Below are 20,474 nucleotides of genomic sequence, written 5' to 3'. Positions count from 1 at the left end.
CATCAACCTGGTTAAGGAATATGACACGATACCTCACTTAAGCATTGTAGAAAAGCTCGCTAAACAAGGTATAAACCCCTACATCACCCAATGGATACCCAGCTGGCTTATAGACAGGACCCAAGATGTTAGAATACAGGAGTCTTCCTTCAAAAAAAGGCCAGTTACTAGTGGGATGTCTCAGGGCTCAGTGGTATGCCCTCTCCTGTTTGGCATCTACTCCTCTGAGGTTAAGGCTAACATCAAGGGTCTCTGGCTGACCAAGTTTGCATATGATTGCAAATTTTGTGCAGTCACTGAATCCCCCAAGATACAAATACCCTTGAAGAAGGCCTGACACAGACTATCAACTGGTACCAGAGTTATGGTCTAAAACTCAATGTCAAAAAGTGCATCATAGTATCTTTTGGAAAAAAAAAAACGTCACCCAAAACACATCTTGCAAACGGCAGCACCCCCTTTATCTTATTTTCATTCTTGGCAGGTCCCAAAACCTGTAAGTCTAGTATACAGATGGTGCTTTACTCTAGGTGTCCCAAGTTTGATTACAAGCACCTAAACCTCCCAGTGTGACTCTGCAAATCTGTATGCCACATGCAGTTAAATGTGGACTGATTCATTCCACGGTGAACCCATGATGAACCTCAAAATCTGCCTTGAAAAGTGATTGTACTTAGACATATTTAAGTGCCTGGACTGGAAAAAAAAACTGTTTTAAGTATGTAATTGTAACACAGCACTGTGATAGATAAAATTATCTCCATTGTAATAACTTAAATTCACTAAGTTCAATGTTTTAGGAAAATAAAGCTGTACATTTTGCTTTATACCTTGCTTATGCGAAATAATTAACTGCACAAAAAGGACTTCAAACATAATTTCATACACTTGGTGTATTAGATTGTCTGTACGTCCTCTCGAAAACAACTCCGTCCACCAGTGAATGGTACACGAGTAACAGGTAGTCCCATCAACCCCAGGCAGATGATGACTCCCACTCAGTTCATATTCACTGATTTTATTTATATAAACATAAGATGTATTTTTTCTTCTACTGCTGATATACACTGGAATTGATCGTTACTTCTCGCACATTACACCATATAGCCAGTCACTTGTTTTGTACTTTTGTTCTCATTTTCCTATTTAAAAATAATCACTTTTTAGCTACTCCAAACTCCTAATTTTGTGATGACCAAATGATTATAGTACAATATTGATCTTCAAAGACTGATCAGTACAAAAAGGAATTAAGCCAGAAAATTCTAATTTATACTAACAGCCTCATATTGCTGACACAGCACACATCACATATAGAAGATAGAGACATAGCTGAGGTGGGGTGAAGGGGCAGTCACCACAGGTGAAAAGTGTTAGGGGATTGGTCTTTAGTGCATACCAGCATTGAGAAATGCGGCAAACAGTTTGCTATATTGTAAAAGGAGAGAAAGAGGAGCTTTTTTTTTTTTTGATCTTCAACTTAAAATTGTGGTGGGGGGGGAGCAATCGGGGGATGGCACTGGGTACAAGAACAGCTAGCTAGCTACACCTCTGGGTTATCCCTGCAAATGTACTGATCACAAATGTATTGATCATTTTCAAATGCTGCTCTTACAGCTATAGCAATTTCTAAATGTGAAAGACTACTTCTGAGCAGGTTTATAAACAAGTCTATGTCACAGCATAAGGTCAGACACTTGCAGGTATCCCGGTCTCTGTAAGTTAAAGTTCCTGACAGATCCTCAGAAGAAAATGTACTTACCCAACTAAAGGAATGTGCCTGCATAGATCCTTGGGCATAATAATTTAATATAATTATATGTATTTTTTTTGCTGATACTACAGGATGAGTTTCAACTCTGCTGGTCTAACAGTTATCTTGTGTTTTTTATGCTTCCATAATGATTCAGAAAGTCAAAACTTGGTGAGGAATTTAACCTAAACTACACTTAAATTTCAGCATTTTTTGCAGGAGGGGCATCTCCTTCAATGCCTATGTGGAGGACAAGACCCCCTCAGACTCCTTGACATTTTATATATATATATATATACATATATATATATATATATATATATATATATATATATATATATATATATATATATATATGGATCTGTGTCAAAATAACAAATTACTACAATGTCGAGTTGCAAAATGGTGAAACAAAAACCTTGAACGTTTACATCCACAAATGTCCAGATTGTCGTAACTTTTCACTGTGAAAGGAGTCAGTTGGCTAATGTGGTGAACTCTGCCCTTTTCTCCACTGTAGTGCGATCTCAGAGTTGGTATATTTAGTTGGGGATGTGGGGGTATGGGGGCAAAGTCCCCCCTTTTCGGTGAGTTTTATTTCCTTTAGTTTGTTTAAGTTTTGTTGGCCAATTGTTTACTTACCATCGGAAAATGTAAGCTGATCTAGATGTTTGTGAATATAAACTTTCAATATTTCCATCAAGCTGTTTTGCAACTTGAAGTTATGGTAATTCTTTATTTTGACACGGATCCATATATCTAGGTATATATTAATTCAAAAGCTCCACCAATGCAGAAAGAGAAAGGAAAGTTGTGAAAACAAGGAGATTGTTGCCAGTGTACACTGAGAAACTACACTGACAATAATTTCCTATGGATAAAAAAGCAACTGAGAGGTTCAGTATCAGTGAGTTGACCTCATATGATAGATCCATGACCAATTTGCACTCACCAAGGTGTAGGGAAGCGATTTCACACACACCATATTTTGCAGTGCTGGTTTATCCGAGTGACTAACAGACCTTAATATAATAATTTTACCATACTGTCTGTAGTTGTGAACCTATTACAAAATGTATTTGGGGCTATCGATTCAGAGTATGCTTTGTTTTTGTAAATCCATTCTGAAAACTACTGTTTTCCCATTGTCCACCAAAATCATATAAAATTTTAAAATTGGTACTAAATAAAAAACAAAGGAATTCATAGAATCTGACATCCTTGATTATGTTACTCTTTCAAGAAAACTTGAATTTCTTTTGCCAATTTTTTTAACTTAGTAATCTGGTTTTAAAATTTGCTTTTAATCTCTTACAGACACACAGAAATCTGCTTTTGATCTGTTTGTATAAACTATAAAAATTACAAACCGAATAACTCTGCTCACGGGTAACCAAAGTAATAATCGCCAACAAAATGCACATGATTTCAGCTAATGAAAATGAATCTTCATTATTTTAGTAAACATAAATCAGTGCCTTTGTCCACAATGAAAAGTTTGGTGCAAACCCACATGACGTTTTAGCAGCCTTCTAACTTACACACCCCTCCAAGCAAATATCCCACTAATTGTGATGCACATGTTATAAGGGGACACAATTGAGCTGGGTTGCATGGCTAGTCTTATAAATATCCTGGTGATTGTTACCTAGTATATATTATAAACTTAGATTCTGCCACCATGCTGTGTACGGTAACTATAAACACGATGCGTAATGTCATGTTTCACAGTTCTGAGGCTGGAGTTCATGCAAGCTGTAAGGATATATTATAGTTTGATTTATATATGGTCATTCTGTTTATTGCAGCTTTAAATTACAAGAGACATAAATGAGTCAGAGATACAACATGTTGTTACATGACCATCATTTCTAAATACAAATGTGCATTTCTTCTTTTCTTTCTTTCTGAGATGTCTTCATGTTAAAAAAATGACATCATCAGATGGTATTACAGATAACAGTGTTAGCGTACTATTTATTTAATGTATAACTTTTATTTTTATTTTTGGTATATAAATTTGGTATATAAATAGTATTATATGGGAATAATAAAAAATATATTTTACTAAATGAAACAAAAAAATCTGGGAGATTGTCATGTTTTACTATTCAGATACTTGTCAGAATTTCTTCTGCTGAGATGCAGGTACAAAATCTTCAACTGATTATCTGCCAGTTGCTCTAATGGCAACACCTCATACCTCCAGATGGGCTGGCCTTCACAATGAAAAATGTCAACAACGACAAAAGAGTTTGCCTGCATGTGCAATCTGCACGTGAAACTTGGATGAAGCTGATACTGTCAGTTGTACAGGAGGGCACAAGCTGGACAGTTGGGACTTTGCAACTAAAATGTCCAGGGCAGGGGAATTCCAAATCAGAGGCCAGGTCTTAGCTCTTGTCCCCCACAAATTACAGTAAATTTTTGGCTAAGTGGGAGGGACCTTATAATGTCACTGAATAGGTAAAAGATGTAAACTGTTAGATGAGGCAGATGGGAAAAATGCAAATGTACTGAAACACTGGAAAGTAATGTAGTACGTGTAGGGTCACAGATCACAGACTAAGACTGAGAAAAATGACTGCTATCCCCACCCCAGATAATGGTGCATAATACTACCCCACCCCAGATAATGGTGCATAATACTATCTCTAAGTTACAGAAGTAGGAGGTCCAGCAATTTCTTTTGAGAAATAGAAATATCTTCTCTAAACTGCCAAGCCAAATTTGCCTTATTTTAGAACCACATAAAAACTCTTCTATGGGAGATGCCAAATGACTTGCTAATGTGCAGTAAATCCATCAATACTGGTCTGTTAAAAGTCTTGTAGAATCCAAGAATCCCAGACACAATCACTATTGAGAAGAGATTAGGAAGATGTTAAAGATGGGGTGGGTGGGGTGATAAAACAGTTGAACAACTAGTGGAATAGCTTTAGCCACCAAAACCAAAAGGAACTCTCAAAATTTGTAATGAGTTTAAAAAACTAAACAGCATCTCAAAGTTTCACAGCTACTTTATGCTTAGGGTAAATGATCTGGTGGAACTGCTGGGTAAAGCTAGGTTCCTCACTTACCCTAAAGTAAATAAAATCAATGTTTTCACAAAAGCTTTGGTGAGTTTGCTGCCTGAACCTTCTTAAGTGTGTGTGTGTGTGTGTGTGTGTGTGTGTGTGTGTGTGTGTGTGTGTGTGTGTGTGTGTGTGTGTGTGTGTGTGTGTGTGTGTGTGTGTGTGTGTGCGTGTGTGTGTGTGTGCGTGTGTGTGTGTGTGTGTGCGTGTGTGTGTGTGTGTGTGCGTGTGTGTGTGTGTGCGTGTGTGTGTGTATGTGTGTGTGTACACACATATATATGTGTATATATATATATATATATATCTATGGGTCTAGGACACATGCTCGACTAGCATATGTCCGAATCACAAAACATCGAACACACATACACAAAAGCGCTTAACATCGAAAAGCTTCCGTGTATGTGTAGCTCAAAAAAAATCTACGTTTCTGCAGGGGGGCTTTGCCCCCCTGCACCCCCACACCCCCTACTTTATTATTCTCACTCCGAGATCACACTACAGTGGGGAAAAGGGAATTGTTCCTTACCCGCGCTGTAGTCCGATCCATTTAAATAGACATACACGGAAGCGCTTGTCGATGTTAAGCACTTTCGTGTATGTGTGTTCGATGTTTTTTGATTCAGACATATGCTAGTCGAGCATGCGTCCGGATCCCATATATATATATATATATATATATATATGTAGAGATATTATGCATACACACCACACATGTACGCACAAGCATGCACATATGCCTACTTACACATCCGTTTAAATGTCTGAATATGATTTTATGGCTAAAGACATCACCTAAGTCATTACAAGTAATTCATCAAGTAGAAACTGACCAGAATACTCTATCACCAAGCCAGTCATCTGATCTACATTTAACAATTCCTAGACTAGCAGATACTCTTATATCGAAGGGAATTTTATTCCACTTTTTACCAGCATAAACATTAATTGACTCAGACCTGTTGTATCTATTTTAACAGCTGTAGTGTACAAGGAAACTATTATTTCTAGGGGCCTTGATGTGACAGTTAATATCCACTGTAATATTGGAAATATTTTTTTATTTACTTTATTTTGCCTTTATTTACCAGGGAAGTCTGGCTTGGCTAAAGGTCCTTTTAAGTGAAGGTATGTGGAGAAAAACTCCATACAAAAGTGTATGTGTCCAAGAAAATTTGAGTATATTTCACTGAATACAAAGGCAAATCCAATAGTTAAGAAAATGTGTACAACATTCACAAGGAAAAAGTTGTACAGGATGTTGATTACAATGATGTAGTGTTACAGGATGTTGAAATAAAGTGATATAACAGACAGAATGTTTATAAAGTACTTACACATTTTACAAGACTGCAAACTAAAAGGTTGGAAAAACAGCAGGCTCAACGTTAAAGTAGCTCTATAGCTTTACAGGGTCAGAATGATGATGATGTGTTTAGGAAGCACAAGAAGGGGAAAGATGAAGGAAAAAAATACAAATGTGATAGGTACAAAGTACTGAGAAACAATGAGGATGGGGGATGGGACAGAAGTACAAAACTTGAAAAGAAAGTTTGAAAAAGAAGAGGTAGGTTAACTGGGGTAGGGGTAAGGAGGATTACTGAACAACTGTTGACATTACAGTCTGGGTGAAGAAATTATTTCTGGTGAGCAGAAAAGTGTTCTTAATTAGCTTACCTGGGTAGAGTAGTGGCTGGATGACGGATATTAAATCGGAGTTGAGTATGTGCACAAACAGGACATGTGTGGGTGGTTGTCTGAGTTTCAGTTAGAAACATTTGAATGAATCTATTTCTCTTAAGGGTAATGAGATGATATCATATCATATAAGCATTTAAAAACTCAAAATAAGATCAGTAGTAGCCGATAATATAGAGATCGAAGATTTAATTTCCTCAGTCATACTTTGTGAACTGTTTTTGAAACTGAATTAGTTTATGTCAACATTATATGAACAAAATCCAGCTCTGTATTCAAATATAGACCTAATTATACTTTTGAAAAATGTAACTAACACAAATTTCTTGAGGAAGATGTTTGGGTTACAGTCTTCATGATGCCACAACACTTCCTTATCTGTTTGCTTATATGTCCTGCCTATGTGAGATATTCAGAGGTCACGACCCCCTGGTCAACATAATAGTCACATTTTTATAATTAGTTCACTACCCAGTCCACATGAGTATTCACAGATCACACTACCTCTGTGTAAGACCTTACAATTGTTACATCTGAATGCCACTTCATCTTTGTTCCAGTTCTAAAACTCATGCAGGTAACTCCGGGTACAATTTTGACTGAGACATGAATAAATTAGATAGGAAGTTTATGATATAAAAATCAAATTTTGCAATACTACAGTGATTTGCTTATTGGTAATATTGATGAATAAAAATGAAAAAAAAAAAACTAGATCCCAGAACAGAGCATTGTGGTATGCCACTCAAAGTAGCATATCCATAAAATGAAATATTTCCAAACCTTACTGAAGATCTTCTGTCTTCTAATCACTCTATGACCAGTTTCACAACACAATAGCTAACCCCCTATTTTCTTAATGTATCAGTTATTAAAGACTGGGGGGCTGAGTTAAAAGCCCTATACTTGTCAACACATTGTGTGTGCGCACGCGTGTGTGTGTGTGTGTGTGTGTGTGTGTGTGTGTGTGTGTGTGTGTGTGTGTGTGTGTGTGTGTGTGTGTGTGTGTGTGTGCGTGTACACACACACACACACACACACACACACACGCACACACACATATGCAGATGCATGTATGTATATGTATTACTACTTTTACTATTTTTATCTCACTCTCTCTCTCTCGATAGATATAGATATATATATATATATATATATATATATATATATATATATATATATATATATATATATGAGTATATAATAAATAATTGCTGGTAAGTTTGATCGCAACACAAAATATCGAACAAACTGACCGATTACCATTAATCGCCACTGAAAATCATTGCAAAACATTAATCTGAAAAACAAACCAATAGGTTACATTTGTGAATATGAAAAATAAAACAAAAAGTAGCTTTTTACATGAAGGTCTTCATCACCCACAGCCCCTGACATGGGGGCTCTGCCTCCATGCCCCCAGTGGCAGCAATTAAATATACTAATTCCAGGGTCGCACAAACTGGAAAAAAGGGCAATAACCCTTGAATTATGTATAGGTCAATATAATTAACTTGCAACAGCTACATAATTTGACAAAACTTTACCAGCAAAGGAAAACACCACAGTTTCACCACATGATAAAATTCAAGCAGCGATAATTCATATAGCACTATCACTCATATACCCCTTTCCCTGTTATTCTGTGATGTCAGAGTTGGTACTTATAATCAGCAGGGGGTGTGGGGGTTTGCCCCTACAAATAAAATCATTTTTTTTTTCATTGGCATGCTCCAAGTTTATATTTTGTAGCATGCATGTTGGACTATCAGTATTTTAAGTGCAGTTATCAGCGATGTGATGTTCTGCAGTATCAACCAATCTCCATATACCTATACATACACACATATACACACATGTGTATGTATATATGTGTGTGTTTAAGACATTTATATCTGTGTGTGCATGTGTACAATATAAGCCAAAGGGTAAAAAGTTCATACAGACAGACCATTCAGTAAAAACTGAAAGAAAGAACCAGCCAAGGCTCTTCACTGTGTAATACCTAAACCTCGAGTATAACAGGCCTGTGAAATATATGCAAAATGACCTCTTAAGGCACTGTACTTATAGAATACTAGAGAGAGAGAGATCTGAAGTGGAATCCAGGAATTACTATAAACAAAACTGGTCTAGCTTCATATCAAATTCAAAGAAATTATTTGGGAATGTCCCTTCAGGAGACATTCTGACTAGACTACATCAGCAATGCACAGGACAATGATATTCTTTAAGAAGTGACTCCAAAAACTACAGTCTGAAATGGTGACTGTGTTGACATACCCAGTGTGGAGAATGCATCAGGGGTCTAGTTTTGACTTGTTCACTGCCTCTACAGCAACAGGCCACTATTCATACAGAGTAGAGAGTCTCTGATGTGCCAGTAAGCAAAGAACGGGCTGCCAGAACTAAAATACTTATTGCAAGGGTTGAAAACCCTTCAGTGTCTGATCTACTGACTATGGACGCTTAAGTGGAAATGGGTACCCTAACCTATGGAATGAAATGAATTGGTTGAGTTCCACTTAAGTTATATACACTATTTCATTTTCTGTGTGCTATGAACACTAAAAATGATATGGGACTTCCTTTTCAGTAATGGGTACAAAGGGGCGTCGAGGCCAATCTGGAGCTATTAAAATCATCTTGGCTTGTCTGTCTGACCTTAGGAGTACCTTTGGGAGGAGAGGCAGAGGTGGAAAGGCATACACATGAAGATTGCTCCAATTGAAAGAAAGAGCATCCACTTTCCAAGCTGTGGGATGAAACCTTTGTGCAAAACTTTGGCAGCTGGTGTTTAGTGCAGAAGCGAACAGATCTTTGTCTGGAGTTCCCCATGACACTGTCAATTTCTGAAATACATGAGGATCCAATTTCCACGTGGGGATCCATAATTCTGCTCAACACATCTGCTAAGGAGTTCTGTGCTCGGCAGAAACCTTGCCTGAAGATAGCTGTAAACTGAGAGCAGTCTCCCACAAAATCATTGCTTGCCTGCATAGAGGATAAGAATGTCCCCTTGCTTGTTGATGTACCACATGACAGTTGTGTTGTCTGTTAGAATCAACACCTGCCCTGGAAGAAGTAAATCCTTGAAAGCTATTAATGCAAATGGACTGCTAACATCTCCTTCAAGTTGATATGTAGATGTTGTAGTCTGGCAGGCCACTGTCTTGTATCCACTTTCCATTTAGATGAGCTCCCAAGCTTTGTCTGAGGCATCTGTCAGAATCTGACTCGCCTCTGGCCGGGTCACAGAGAGTCCCTTGTTTAGGTGACATTCCTGAGCCCACCACAAAATTCCTTTTGAATGCAAGGTATTATTGAATGACAGTGTCCAATCTGGCAGTGCTGTGTCCATACATTTGAGATACCATTGTAACTTCCTCATATGCAGTTTGGCATTGCGAAGCACCAGAATACAAGATGCCATGAACCAAGGCTTGAAGGACTGTCCATACAGTCAGCCTGGACTGATGAGACAATTGATGGAAGTAAAGGAAAGATTCTTTTGTTTGTCCGGGTCAAAAGGCCATCTGGGATGCTGTATTCAGTCTCACACCCAGAAAGCACATGTCTGAGAGGGTACTAGACTGGACTTTATTTCGTCACAGAATACCCCAGGCATCTTAGCACTGCTATCACATATTCAAATGATGAAGAAGTCTCCTTGGCCAGAATCAGGCAATCGTCCAAATAAGGATAGATCTGTATTCCTTTTAGCCTGAAAAGCTATCACTGGAGCCAGAACCTTTGTGAACACTCTGGGCAGTAGATAAGCCAAAGGGCAATGCAGAGAACTGATAATGAGAAGTCCCAGCTCGCAGATACTTCCTGCAACTTAGCTGATAGGAACATGAAGGTAAGCCTCCTTGAGATCCAAGTACCATCCAGTGATCTTTGCCCAGCAGAGGTAAAAGCTGTTGTAACGCAACATTTTGAACTTGGGAATGTCCAGATAAGTGTTGAGGATAGATAAATCCAAAATTGGTCTCCACGTGTTCCTTTTTGGTACTAGGAACAGGAATAAAATCCTAGGCCACTTCTGGCAGGGACCGGCTGTATGGCCCCTATTTGACAGAGAAATTTGTGTGAGCCTCTATTCTTTGCTGAGGAGGAACGTCTGGCATGCCTTTGAAAGGAGGCAAGGTATGGAAATAAAACCTGTAACCTTGGTGTATGATATCTGAAAAACAAACCGATAGGTTACATTTGTGAATATGAAAAATAAAACAAAAAGTAGCTTTTTACATGAAGGTCTTCATCACCCACAGCCCCTGACATGGGGGCTCTGCCTCCATGCCCCCAGTGGCAGCAATTAAATATACTAATTCCAGGGTCGCACAAACTGGAAAAAAGGGCAATAACCCTTGAATTATGTATAGGTCAATATAATTAACTTGCAACAGCTACATAATTTGACAAAACTTTACCAGCAAAGGAAAACACCACAGTTTCACCACATGATAAAATTCATGCAGCGATAATTCATATAGCACTATCACTCATATACCCCTTTCCCTGTTACTCTGTGATGTCAGAGTTGGTACGTATAATCAGCAGGGGGTGTGGGGGTTTGCCCCTACAAATAAAATCATTTTTTTTTTCATTGGCATGCTCCAAGTTTATATTTTGTAGCATGCATGTTGGACTATCAGTATTTTAAGTGAAGTTATCAGCGATGTGATGTTCTGCAGTATCAATTAACTTCCATATACCTATACATACACACATATACACACATGTGTATGTATATATGTGTGTGTTTAAGACATTTATATCTGTGTGTGCATGTGTACAATATAAGCCAAAGGGTAAAAAGTTCATACAGACAGACCATTCAGTAAAAACTGAAAGAAAGAACCAGCCAAGGCTCTTCACTGTGTAATACCTTAAACCTCGAGTATAACAGGCCTGTGAAATATATGCAAATGACCTCTTAAGGCACTGTACTTATAGAATACTAGAGAGAGAGATCTGAAGTGGAATCCAGGAATTACTATAAACAAAACTGGTCTAGCTTCATATCAAATTCAAAGAAATTATTTGGGAATGTCCTTCAGGAGACATTCTGACTAGACTACATCAGCAATGCACAGGACAATGATATTCTTAAGAAGTGACTCCAAAAACTACAGTCTGAAATGGTGACTGTGTTGACATACCCAGTGTGGAGAATGCATCAGGGTCTAGTTTTGACTTGTTCACTGCCTCTACACAACAGGCCACTATACAGAGTAGAGTCTCTGATGTGCCAGTAAGCAAAGAACGGCTGCCAGAACTAAAAACATTGCAAGGGTTGAAAACCCTTCAGTGTCTGATCTACTGACTATGGACGCTATGGAAATGGCACTTAACCTATGAATGAAATGAATTGGTTGAGTTCCACGAATATGCTACACTATTTCATTTTCTGTGTATATGAACACTAAAATGATATTTTACACTAGTACATAGTTAAAGGATAACATGAGAATAATGTGCTGAATTGAGTAGTGCATGTAGCTCGGTAAAAAAGGCCTGCTCACTGTGAGTGTGAACATGCACAACATTTAGCTTGCACTTGGCTCTGTTCACCTGTGCTGAGTCTGTGTTTAATAATACTGCTGTTTCAAGTAAAGCTCTTGGTATATAATATTGCCCTTCCCCAGCTCACTTGTAGACAATGACTATTTACTGTAAGAGCAAATGGACCAAGAATTTCCCTTAGGTCACACCAACCACTTCTTCCTAGTAGTACTATGGGAATGTTAAGGCCTAATTGTAGTGTCTTCTATTTCATAACTCACCTTCCCTTTCTTTAAATTGCTGTACAGTTCTTTGTTTTGAAGAAACTTCTCCAGTTCTCCCTTTACCAGCACTTTGCGGATGTTGATGACTTCTTCAATAGTCAGAGCCAAACTTTCTACTGGGTGGCTAAATTCCTCCTGAAATTACAACAAAACATTGTAATGTAGCCAGAAGTAACAAAAATAAAATAACTCTGGCAAATTAGATTAAGATGTACTCCAACACAGCTAGAAAGACAAGATGCAGCTTAATACAGAATGAAGGAGGGTCTAGATCAGACAAATGATTGCTGCCAGAACCATGGCATAAAACTAAATGCAAAAAAAATACATTAGCATACCCTTTGGGAAGTCAAATACCTCTGCAAATTACAACATCAATAGCACACCCCTAAGAGCAGATTCAGTGGTGAGTAATCTAGGTGCACAGATAGATAATAGCCTGAACTTTGACTGCCATGTGTCCACAGTGGTGAGGAAGTAATTTTATGTGGCACAACTTATAAGTAAAGGTATGGCATCCAATCCAAGAAAATTACAGTCCCACTTTACTCAGCCCTCATTAGACAAATAATCAAGTACAATGCACCATTTTGGCATGTACTTGAGTAGGTAGCAGCTGGAGTGGCCTCAGAAGTTTCTCACAAATAAAATACAGGTGTAAACAACATGAACTATGGACATAGACTTTTAAAAAGCCCAATCTCTTTATGCTGTCTCATACCGACTATTAAGGGTAACCTATGCTTGATCTACAAGCCACTCACAAATCTAGCCCTGATGGAGCTGCTACACATCTGCAAGTCAAACATCACGAGGGTCACCTGATCTAGGGATCGAAACTTAGTCAGTGACTCAAACAAAACATGGTGGAGAGACAGGTATGTGTCTCAGAGATTGTTCCTTCTTTGAAACAGGTTTCCTATTCACATTAAGTGAAGACCTTCCTTGGCCCTTTTAAAATGCTGTTTGAATCAATATATTGGGAAAGTACAGTTGTGTACACTTACCATACATGTAGATGTTTGTGTGTATTCACTGTTGCAGTCATCACATTTGGGTTATCTGCTTGCAGTAGCCCTCAGTCGGCCTGATTATCAAAGTCTTGGGTCCTGCATCGGTTGCTGTCTCATCTTCCATGATGTCAGGTAGTCAGGGGTATAAAGCATGCAGCCGACACCATTACATCAGTTTTTCTTGCCCAGATGTCAAGTGCCCCCATAATGGGAAGCAATTATATACAAGGTTACACCTCCAACAAAAAAGCAAATACACCAAAAAGCTTTAAGCATAATAAACAAGATTAGAGGTATAGTCAAATAGAAGTCAGGGGTCTGGAGGGAGGCTAACCAGGACTGCAACAGTGAATACACTCAAACATCTACATTTATGGTAAGTGTACACAACTGTACTATGTTCTTTATGTTTCACTGCTGTAGTCATCACATTTGGGTAGATTCCCAAAGCTAAGAATGGGAGGAGGAAATTAGATAGCATTAGGACCAGCTATAAGGCCCTGCAAAACTGCAGTGGCAAAGCCAGCTCTGGATTTAGAAAAAATTGGCAAGCGGTAGTGCTTGGTGAAGGTATGTACCGAACTCCAGGTAGCAGCTTCTAGGATGTCTCTGGTAGGGACACCTCTGAGAAAGGCTGTAGAGGTAGAAGCAGCCCAAGTTGAATGTGGTCTTATCCCTTGTGGGGTAGGTTTTCCATGGGGTTTATAGCAAAAATGAATGCAATGGCTTATCCACTTAGAAATGGTTTGCTTTGAAATGGCCTTCCCCTCTTCCCCTGCAGGAAATGCAACCAGCAGCTGTTCAGATTTCCTGAGAGACTTTGTCCTGTCCAAGTAAAATCTACGTTGTCTGTGCATGTCCAAGGAGTGCAGTATTCGTTCCCCTTTGTTCTGTGGATTAGAAAAGAAGGTTGGCAAATGAATGGACTGTTTAAGGGCCACACTGAATAAGACCTTGGGCATGAAGGAGGGATTAGTCCTGAGGGACACCCTGCCAGCATGTAGGATGATGAAAAGCTCCACTGCCATGAGGGCCTGTAATTCAGACACACTTCTTGCTGAAGTGATGGCTAGAAGGAAGGCTGTTTTCCAGGAAAGGAATTCAAGTCTGCATTTGCAGCTAGCTCAAAGGGAGGTAGAGTGAGCTTTTACAATACAAAGTTAAGGTCCCAGGCTGGAGAAGGGGCTCTGCTGGGTGGTCTTAAGTTTTTGGCCCCCCTGAGGAATTGCTTCAGCAGTGGATGAAAGAAGAGGGGTGGTTCTGTATTGTAATAAACTGAAATGGCTGAGGCATGAATTTTGATGGAGGAAAAGGAAAGACCCTTGTGAAGCATCTCAGTTAAGTATCGAAGAATATGAGGTAAATTGGGTGCTGCTGTGCCCATCCCGAGTTTTACTCCAGGAATAGAATCTTTTCCATTTTTCAGCATAGGATTTTCTAGTACTAGGCCTCCTTGCCTCCAGAATGACATCCATCACCTGTTTACTGAGGGATGGTAAGGGAGAGATCAGGTAATTATCCAGGCTGCCAGGTTCAGGGTTGGAAGCTGTGGATGCAGAATCTGGCCCTCCTGCTGAGACAGCAGAGCAGGGGTCTGAAGCAGGTGCCATGGTGCCAGCAGTGACACACTGCGCAAGAGGGGGTAACAGTGTTGGCATGGCCAGTCTGGTGCAATCAGTATTGTCCTTGGTTTGTCCTATTTGATCTTTAGTAGTACCTTGGAGAGGAGAGGCAGAGGGGGAAAGGCATAAACTGATAGGTTTTTCCAGGTAAAGGACAGAGCATCCACTTTCCAAGCTTGTTGGGTGGGGAGTCCTTTTTTTGGGAGTTTGGGAGTGCAGAATTTGTCCAATTGGTAGTTCTGGGGGGAGGCAAACAGGTCTATCTCTGGGATCCCCCATTTGTTTCTCAACATTTTGAATATCTTTGGTTCTAGTTTCCACCCATGTGGGTCCATGAGATTTCTGCTTAGGTCGTCTGCCAATGTATTTGGCTTTCCTGGCAGGAATTGAGCCTGTAGGTGCACTTGGTAGCTCAAGGCTGTGTTCCACAGAGCCATGGCTAGTCTGCTGAGAGGGCATGAGTGGGTACCCCCCCCTGCTTGTTTATGTACCACATAACAGTGGTGTTGTCCATCTTTACCAATAATTGTCCTGGAAAAATGTGGTCCTTGAAGGCTGTCAGAGCATTCAGTACAGCTAACATTTCTTTTTGATTGATATGCAGGTGCATTTGATTTGGGTTCCATTTGCCCTGAATGCACTGCCCTGCCAAGTGAGCCCCCATGCATAGTCTGATGCGTCTGTTGTTAGGATTTGGGTGGCAGGGGGTAGAGTGAATGGCAGTCCCTTGTTTTGGTGGCAAGCCTCTGCCCACCAAAGGAACTCTATCTGTAGACAAGGTATGATAGGAATCATTGATTCTAGATCCAGAGAATGTTGACACCATAGGCTTTTTAGATACCATTGTAGTTTCCTCATATGCAGTCTTGCATATGGAATTAGTAGAATGCAAGAGGCCATGAACCCCAGGGCTTGCAGTATTTTCCTTGCAGATAGCTGGGTCTTTGTGGCCAGTAATTTGAAGTAGGCTGTCAAATGAACTTGTTTCTCTGGCATTAGGTAGGTCATCTGGGAAGTTGTTTTCAAGCTTGCTCCCAGGAATACAATTTGTTGGTAGGGTAAAAGATGTGATTTCTTTTTGTTTAAGGTGTACCCCAGAGACTTCAGCAATTTCTTTACAAATGCCACATGATTTAACAGTATGTCCTAGCTTTCTGCCTGAATTAGACAATCGTCCAGGTATGGGGTATTTGAATATTTCTTTGCCTGCAAAATGCAATGACTGGAGCTAGGAACTTTGTGAATACCCTGGGCGCAGTAGATATGCCAAAGGGTAGTGCAGAGAACTGACAGTGCAAGCAAGCCTGCTCTGAAGTGTATGTAGCTTCTGCAAGATTCCCTTATTCGGATGTGCAGGTAGGCTTCTTTTAAATCCAGTGTTGCCAACCAGGCATCTTTGCCTAGCATGGGAAGCAGCTGATGAAGAGTTAGCATCTTGAATTTTGGTATTTCCAGAAATGTGTTTAGGATAGACAAGTCCAGGAGAGGACGCCAGGAATTGTCTTTTCTGGGTACCAGGAAAAGTCTTGAGTAGAAACCTTGCCCCCATTCTTCTTCTAGGACAGGATGAATAGCCCTGATGCTTAAAAGAGGGAGAACTTGCTTTTGAACCTCTGCCCACTGATTTGGGGGTAGGTCTGACCAACCGTTTGGGGTTAGTAAGGAGTGGAAGTGGAATCTGTATCCTTGGGAAACTATATTTAAAACCCATTTGTCCTGGGTAATGAGTTCCCAATTTTTTTGCATGCAGGGCAATCTTTCCCCCTAAAGGAACAGTCAGTTGAGCAGGGCTTGGAAGGTTTAAAGTTACGTCATTGAGACAATTTTCTACAGGGGGGAGTCTTACTACTCCCTGCTTAGGAAGTGGAAGTCCCCGACTGCTTAGGCCTGTGAGTACCTTGGGACTGAAGCCTGGGTGTTCTCCTGGATCTGGGTTTGGACTGAGGAGGCCTGGAAGAGGCAGGAAAGGACCAGTTCTTAGAGGGCCAATGCCTACTAAATCTAGGAGGCTGTACTTGCAAGAAATCTTTCACAGTTTGCATAGATTTAGCTTTTTCCTCCATCTTTTTAAGTACTTCTTCTGCTTTGTTGCCAAACAGGTGGTATTGGTTTAAGGGAGCATCCAGTAATTTAGCTTTAACATGATCTGGCAAAGATTGCTCCATAAGCCAAGCATGCCTTCTAAGTACAGACTCAGTGACAGCAGCCCTGCAAGATGCCTCTTATGAATCAAAACCACATTGCAAAGTATGTTTTCCAACTTGTTCAGCAGAATGCATTAAATCCTGTAAATCTTTATTTTCAGCACAGTCAGGAATCAGCATGATTTTCTGTTTAAGCAATCCAATAATATGCTGCTGATACTTTAACATATGAAACTGGCAGTTTAAGGCCCTAATGGCCAAGGCTGCAGAAGTGTATACCTTCTTACCTCATCTATCCAGAGCCCTGGAATCTCTATCAGAGGGGGTAGGAGTATGGGCAGTAGCAGCCTTAATGCCCTTGGGTCCCTGTGAAATGGTCTCTAGACCCACAGTAGGATTTTTAAAGAGGAACTTGTGAGAGTCAGGTACCCTGTAATACCTATTAGGCTTTCTAGGAGCAGGAGGTAGAGTGTCAGGGGCCAGGCTAGATTCCGAGAAGACATCCTCTACAATGTCCAGTACAGGAGGGATAGCTAAAGGCCTGTGTAGAGGCAGGAATAAAAATTCCCTAAGCCTCTTTTTGGAGTCAGAGTAATCCTGGCTTTCCCAGCAAAAATGCTCCCTAAGAGTATGCATGGTTTCACCAAAAGAAAAATCCTCTGGAGGGGAAGCAGAGGGAATGGAGTCCTCTGCATCAGAATCTTCATAGGTAGATAAGGGCAAATCTTGGTCATCAGAGAAAGCAGAAATTTCAGAATCCTGATCAGAAGAATCAGAAGGAAAATCAGTCCTAGGTCTCTTAGAGGGGGAAGGGTGGCTTCCCCTGATTAGAGTAATAAGGTCTTCAGCCATTTTTATCATTTGTTTTTTAGGCATAGGGGCCTGACCATGTGGTCTGAGTGTCAGTTTTCTAGGCATGGATCGAGTTTTAGGCCTTGAAGAAGAAGATGACGTTGGTTTAATATGCAAATCAGTAGGCCTGAATACACCCTCAGAAGCCGGTGCCTGCACAGTGGCTCTGGAACCATCCAAGGTAGAGACATCCACAGGTTCCACAGTTGAAGAAGCATCTCGCGGCATACCGGACTCAGAATGGGTCTCAGTAGAGGCCTGCGAATCTGAAGTAGCGGGTATCAGGGGCTGTGAAAACGCCTCACTGAGTACCGGCGAACTGGCGACTAGCTTAGGAAAAGCGTTGTCGGCAGCTTTGGACCTATGCGGTCTCTCTGTCTTTATCTTTGTGTTTTTTCAGAATGTCGGTAGTCGGGTGGCTTACCGAACCCATTTCTGGATAATTGAACCGAGTACCAAAATATTTAGATGCGTAAATGAACCGATAATGAATAGTATGAGGTTTGAATATGGCACAAAACCAACAGCGAGCTATGTCGTGGTCTGGGCCTAAGCAAGGAATGCAGTATGAATGAAAAATCTTTATGAGGTATTTGCTTTCCACAAGAAATACAATTGTTAACTTTTACTGACATTGGTTTAGAGCAAGAAAAAGGATCCCCAATAGGGTACTTAGCTTAGTTGAAGACGTCTGATCTGAAACTCAAAAAGGAAAATTTCAGGAGTCGGCCAAATGGCACCTGAGAACTGCTTCTGCTTCGGGCACCGCACAGCTAGAAAGACTGATTTAATGGCGTTGGCTGCATGCTTTATACCCCCGACTACCTGACGTCATGGAAGATGAGACAGCAATTGACACAGGACCCAAGACTTTGATAATCAGGCCGACTGAGGGCTACAGCAAGCAGATAACCCAAATGTGATGACTGTAAATGTGAAACATGAAGTACATCTGCAAATTCACAGATGGGGTAGTGCCTATGTCCCTTATTGATGGGAGCAGTCTGTAAGATACTCAATGTACAGCACAAATCCATGCCATCCTCTTGCCCCTAGGGGCCATATACTAGCTAAAATTGGGTTATATTAGCTAGGCTTGTAAGGCCCTTAAGCCATTAGCCTAGTAATCATCTATGAACCTATGAACCTATAATACAGTAAATAAAAACTAATTAATGTTAAGGAGTTTCTTAATTCTGATCTGTCTGCAGTAAACAGACTGAGACCTAAAAGCATTTTGTAGCAAGAAGCTTTATTGTACAGGATAGTATTGACAGCTACTGAGATTACACAAAGGCAAATCAGACATAGTTGGTTACAAAGACTAGTTTAAGTTCATAAAACAAAGCACTGGCCAACTTACATAGCATCTTCTAGAATATTCTTTCCAGTCATAATTCACACACATTAAACTAACCAGAAAATAACACAATTTTCATTCACTTGAGGGCTTACACTGTCACATTTCAAAATGTTCTCATACTCTGTACTGGTTTCCCATGATCTCACATTTTCCCTTCACACAATGTTATATTCATTATAGAACTTGTAATAAATGCAAGGCCGAAATACAAAGGCAAACTGTCCACGTTTCTAACTGCTTCTTGCAGGCAAGCAGTGTTCCATAATATTTCTTTGTCCATATAACAAGACATATTTTGTCTCCTTAACCAAACTTGCAACACACAGTTGCAGCACCCACGTCTCACATAATAAAAAATACATTTTCTGAATTAACTTGCTTAGGAATAAAGGTCTGAAATGCAGAAATCCATTTTGGTAGATGCTGGCTAAAATAATTGTAACAGAGAGAATCCATTTTGATACTTATATTTTAGTATTTGTGTGTGTGTATATACATGTATATATATATATATATATATATATATATATATATATATATATATATATATACACATACACACACACACACATATATATATATATATATATATATATATATATATATATATATATACACACACACACACACACACACACATATATATATATATATATATATATATATATATATGTGTATATATGTGTATATATATAAATACACACACACATTATATATATATCTATATCTATCTATCTATATATATATATATATATATATATATATATAAATAATAATAATAATATATATATATATATATATATATATATATATATATATACATACTGGCAATTAACAGTTCAGACAGAGGAAATATTAAAGACAAATTAGAGTTACTATGGACAAACAGGGGTCATAGACAAGGTAGGGTGCTACAAGCACAACCAGGTTAGCCAGAACAAATATTACCTGTGTGACTGTGACCCTAAGTACTCAGCTAACCTCAAGTGGTTCAATAAAAATCCAAATAGGATGCATTCAATGCAATGTTCTCCCTATACATAAAATTCAAGCTTTAGATTGTAATTTGAGTTTTTTATATTTATTAAATGAATATCATAATAGCATTTTTAAGCTACCTTGTATTAGGAATACTAAGCTGTATGTCTAATAACAGAACAATA

At 39.4% G+C, this 20,474-nt stretch overlaps 1 protein-coding gene across 2 annotated transcripts in view; it reads right to left on the bottom strand.

Annotated features, from left to right (window-relative positions):
- SPIRE2 (spire type actin nucleation factor 2) overlaps positions 1-20,474 on the bottom strand; it is a 1,014,080-nt gene that overhangs the window by 104,804 nt on the left and 888,802 nt on the right. For both annotated transcript variants that reach the window (XM_044081853.1, XM_044081854.1), the window contains one exon: positions 12,315-12,452. In XM_044081853.1, the coding sequence (XP_043937788.1) occupies positions 12,315-12,452 (138 nt within the window). The remainder of the gene's footprint in view (positions 1-12,314; positions 12,453-20,474) is intronic.

Source organism: Protopterus annectens, chromosome 8.part1, assembly GCF_019279795.1.
Source record: "Protopterus annectens isolate FY-2018-M chromosome 8.part1, PAN1.0, whole genome shotgun sequence".
Taxonomy (NCBI): domain Eukaryota; kingdom Metazoa; phylum Chordata; order Ceratodontiformes; family Protopteridae; genus Protopterus; species Protopterus annectens.
This window is presented reverse-complemented; position numbering and strand designations above follow the sequence as displayed.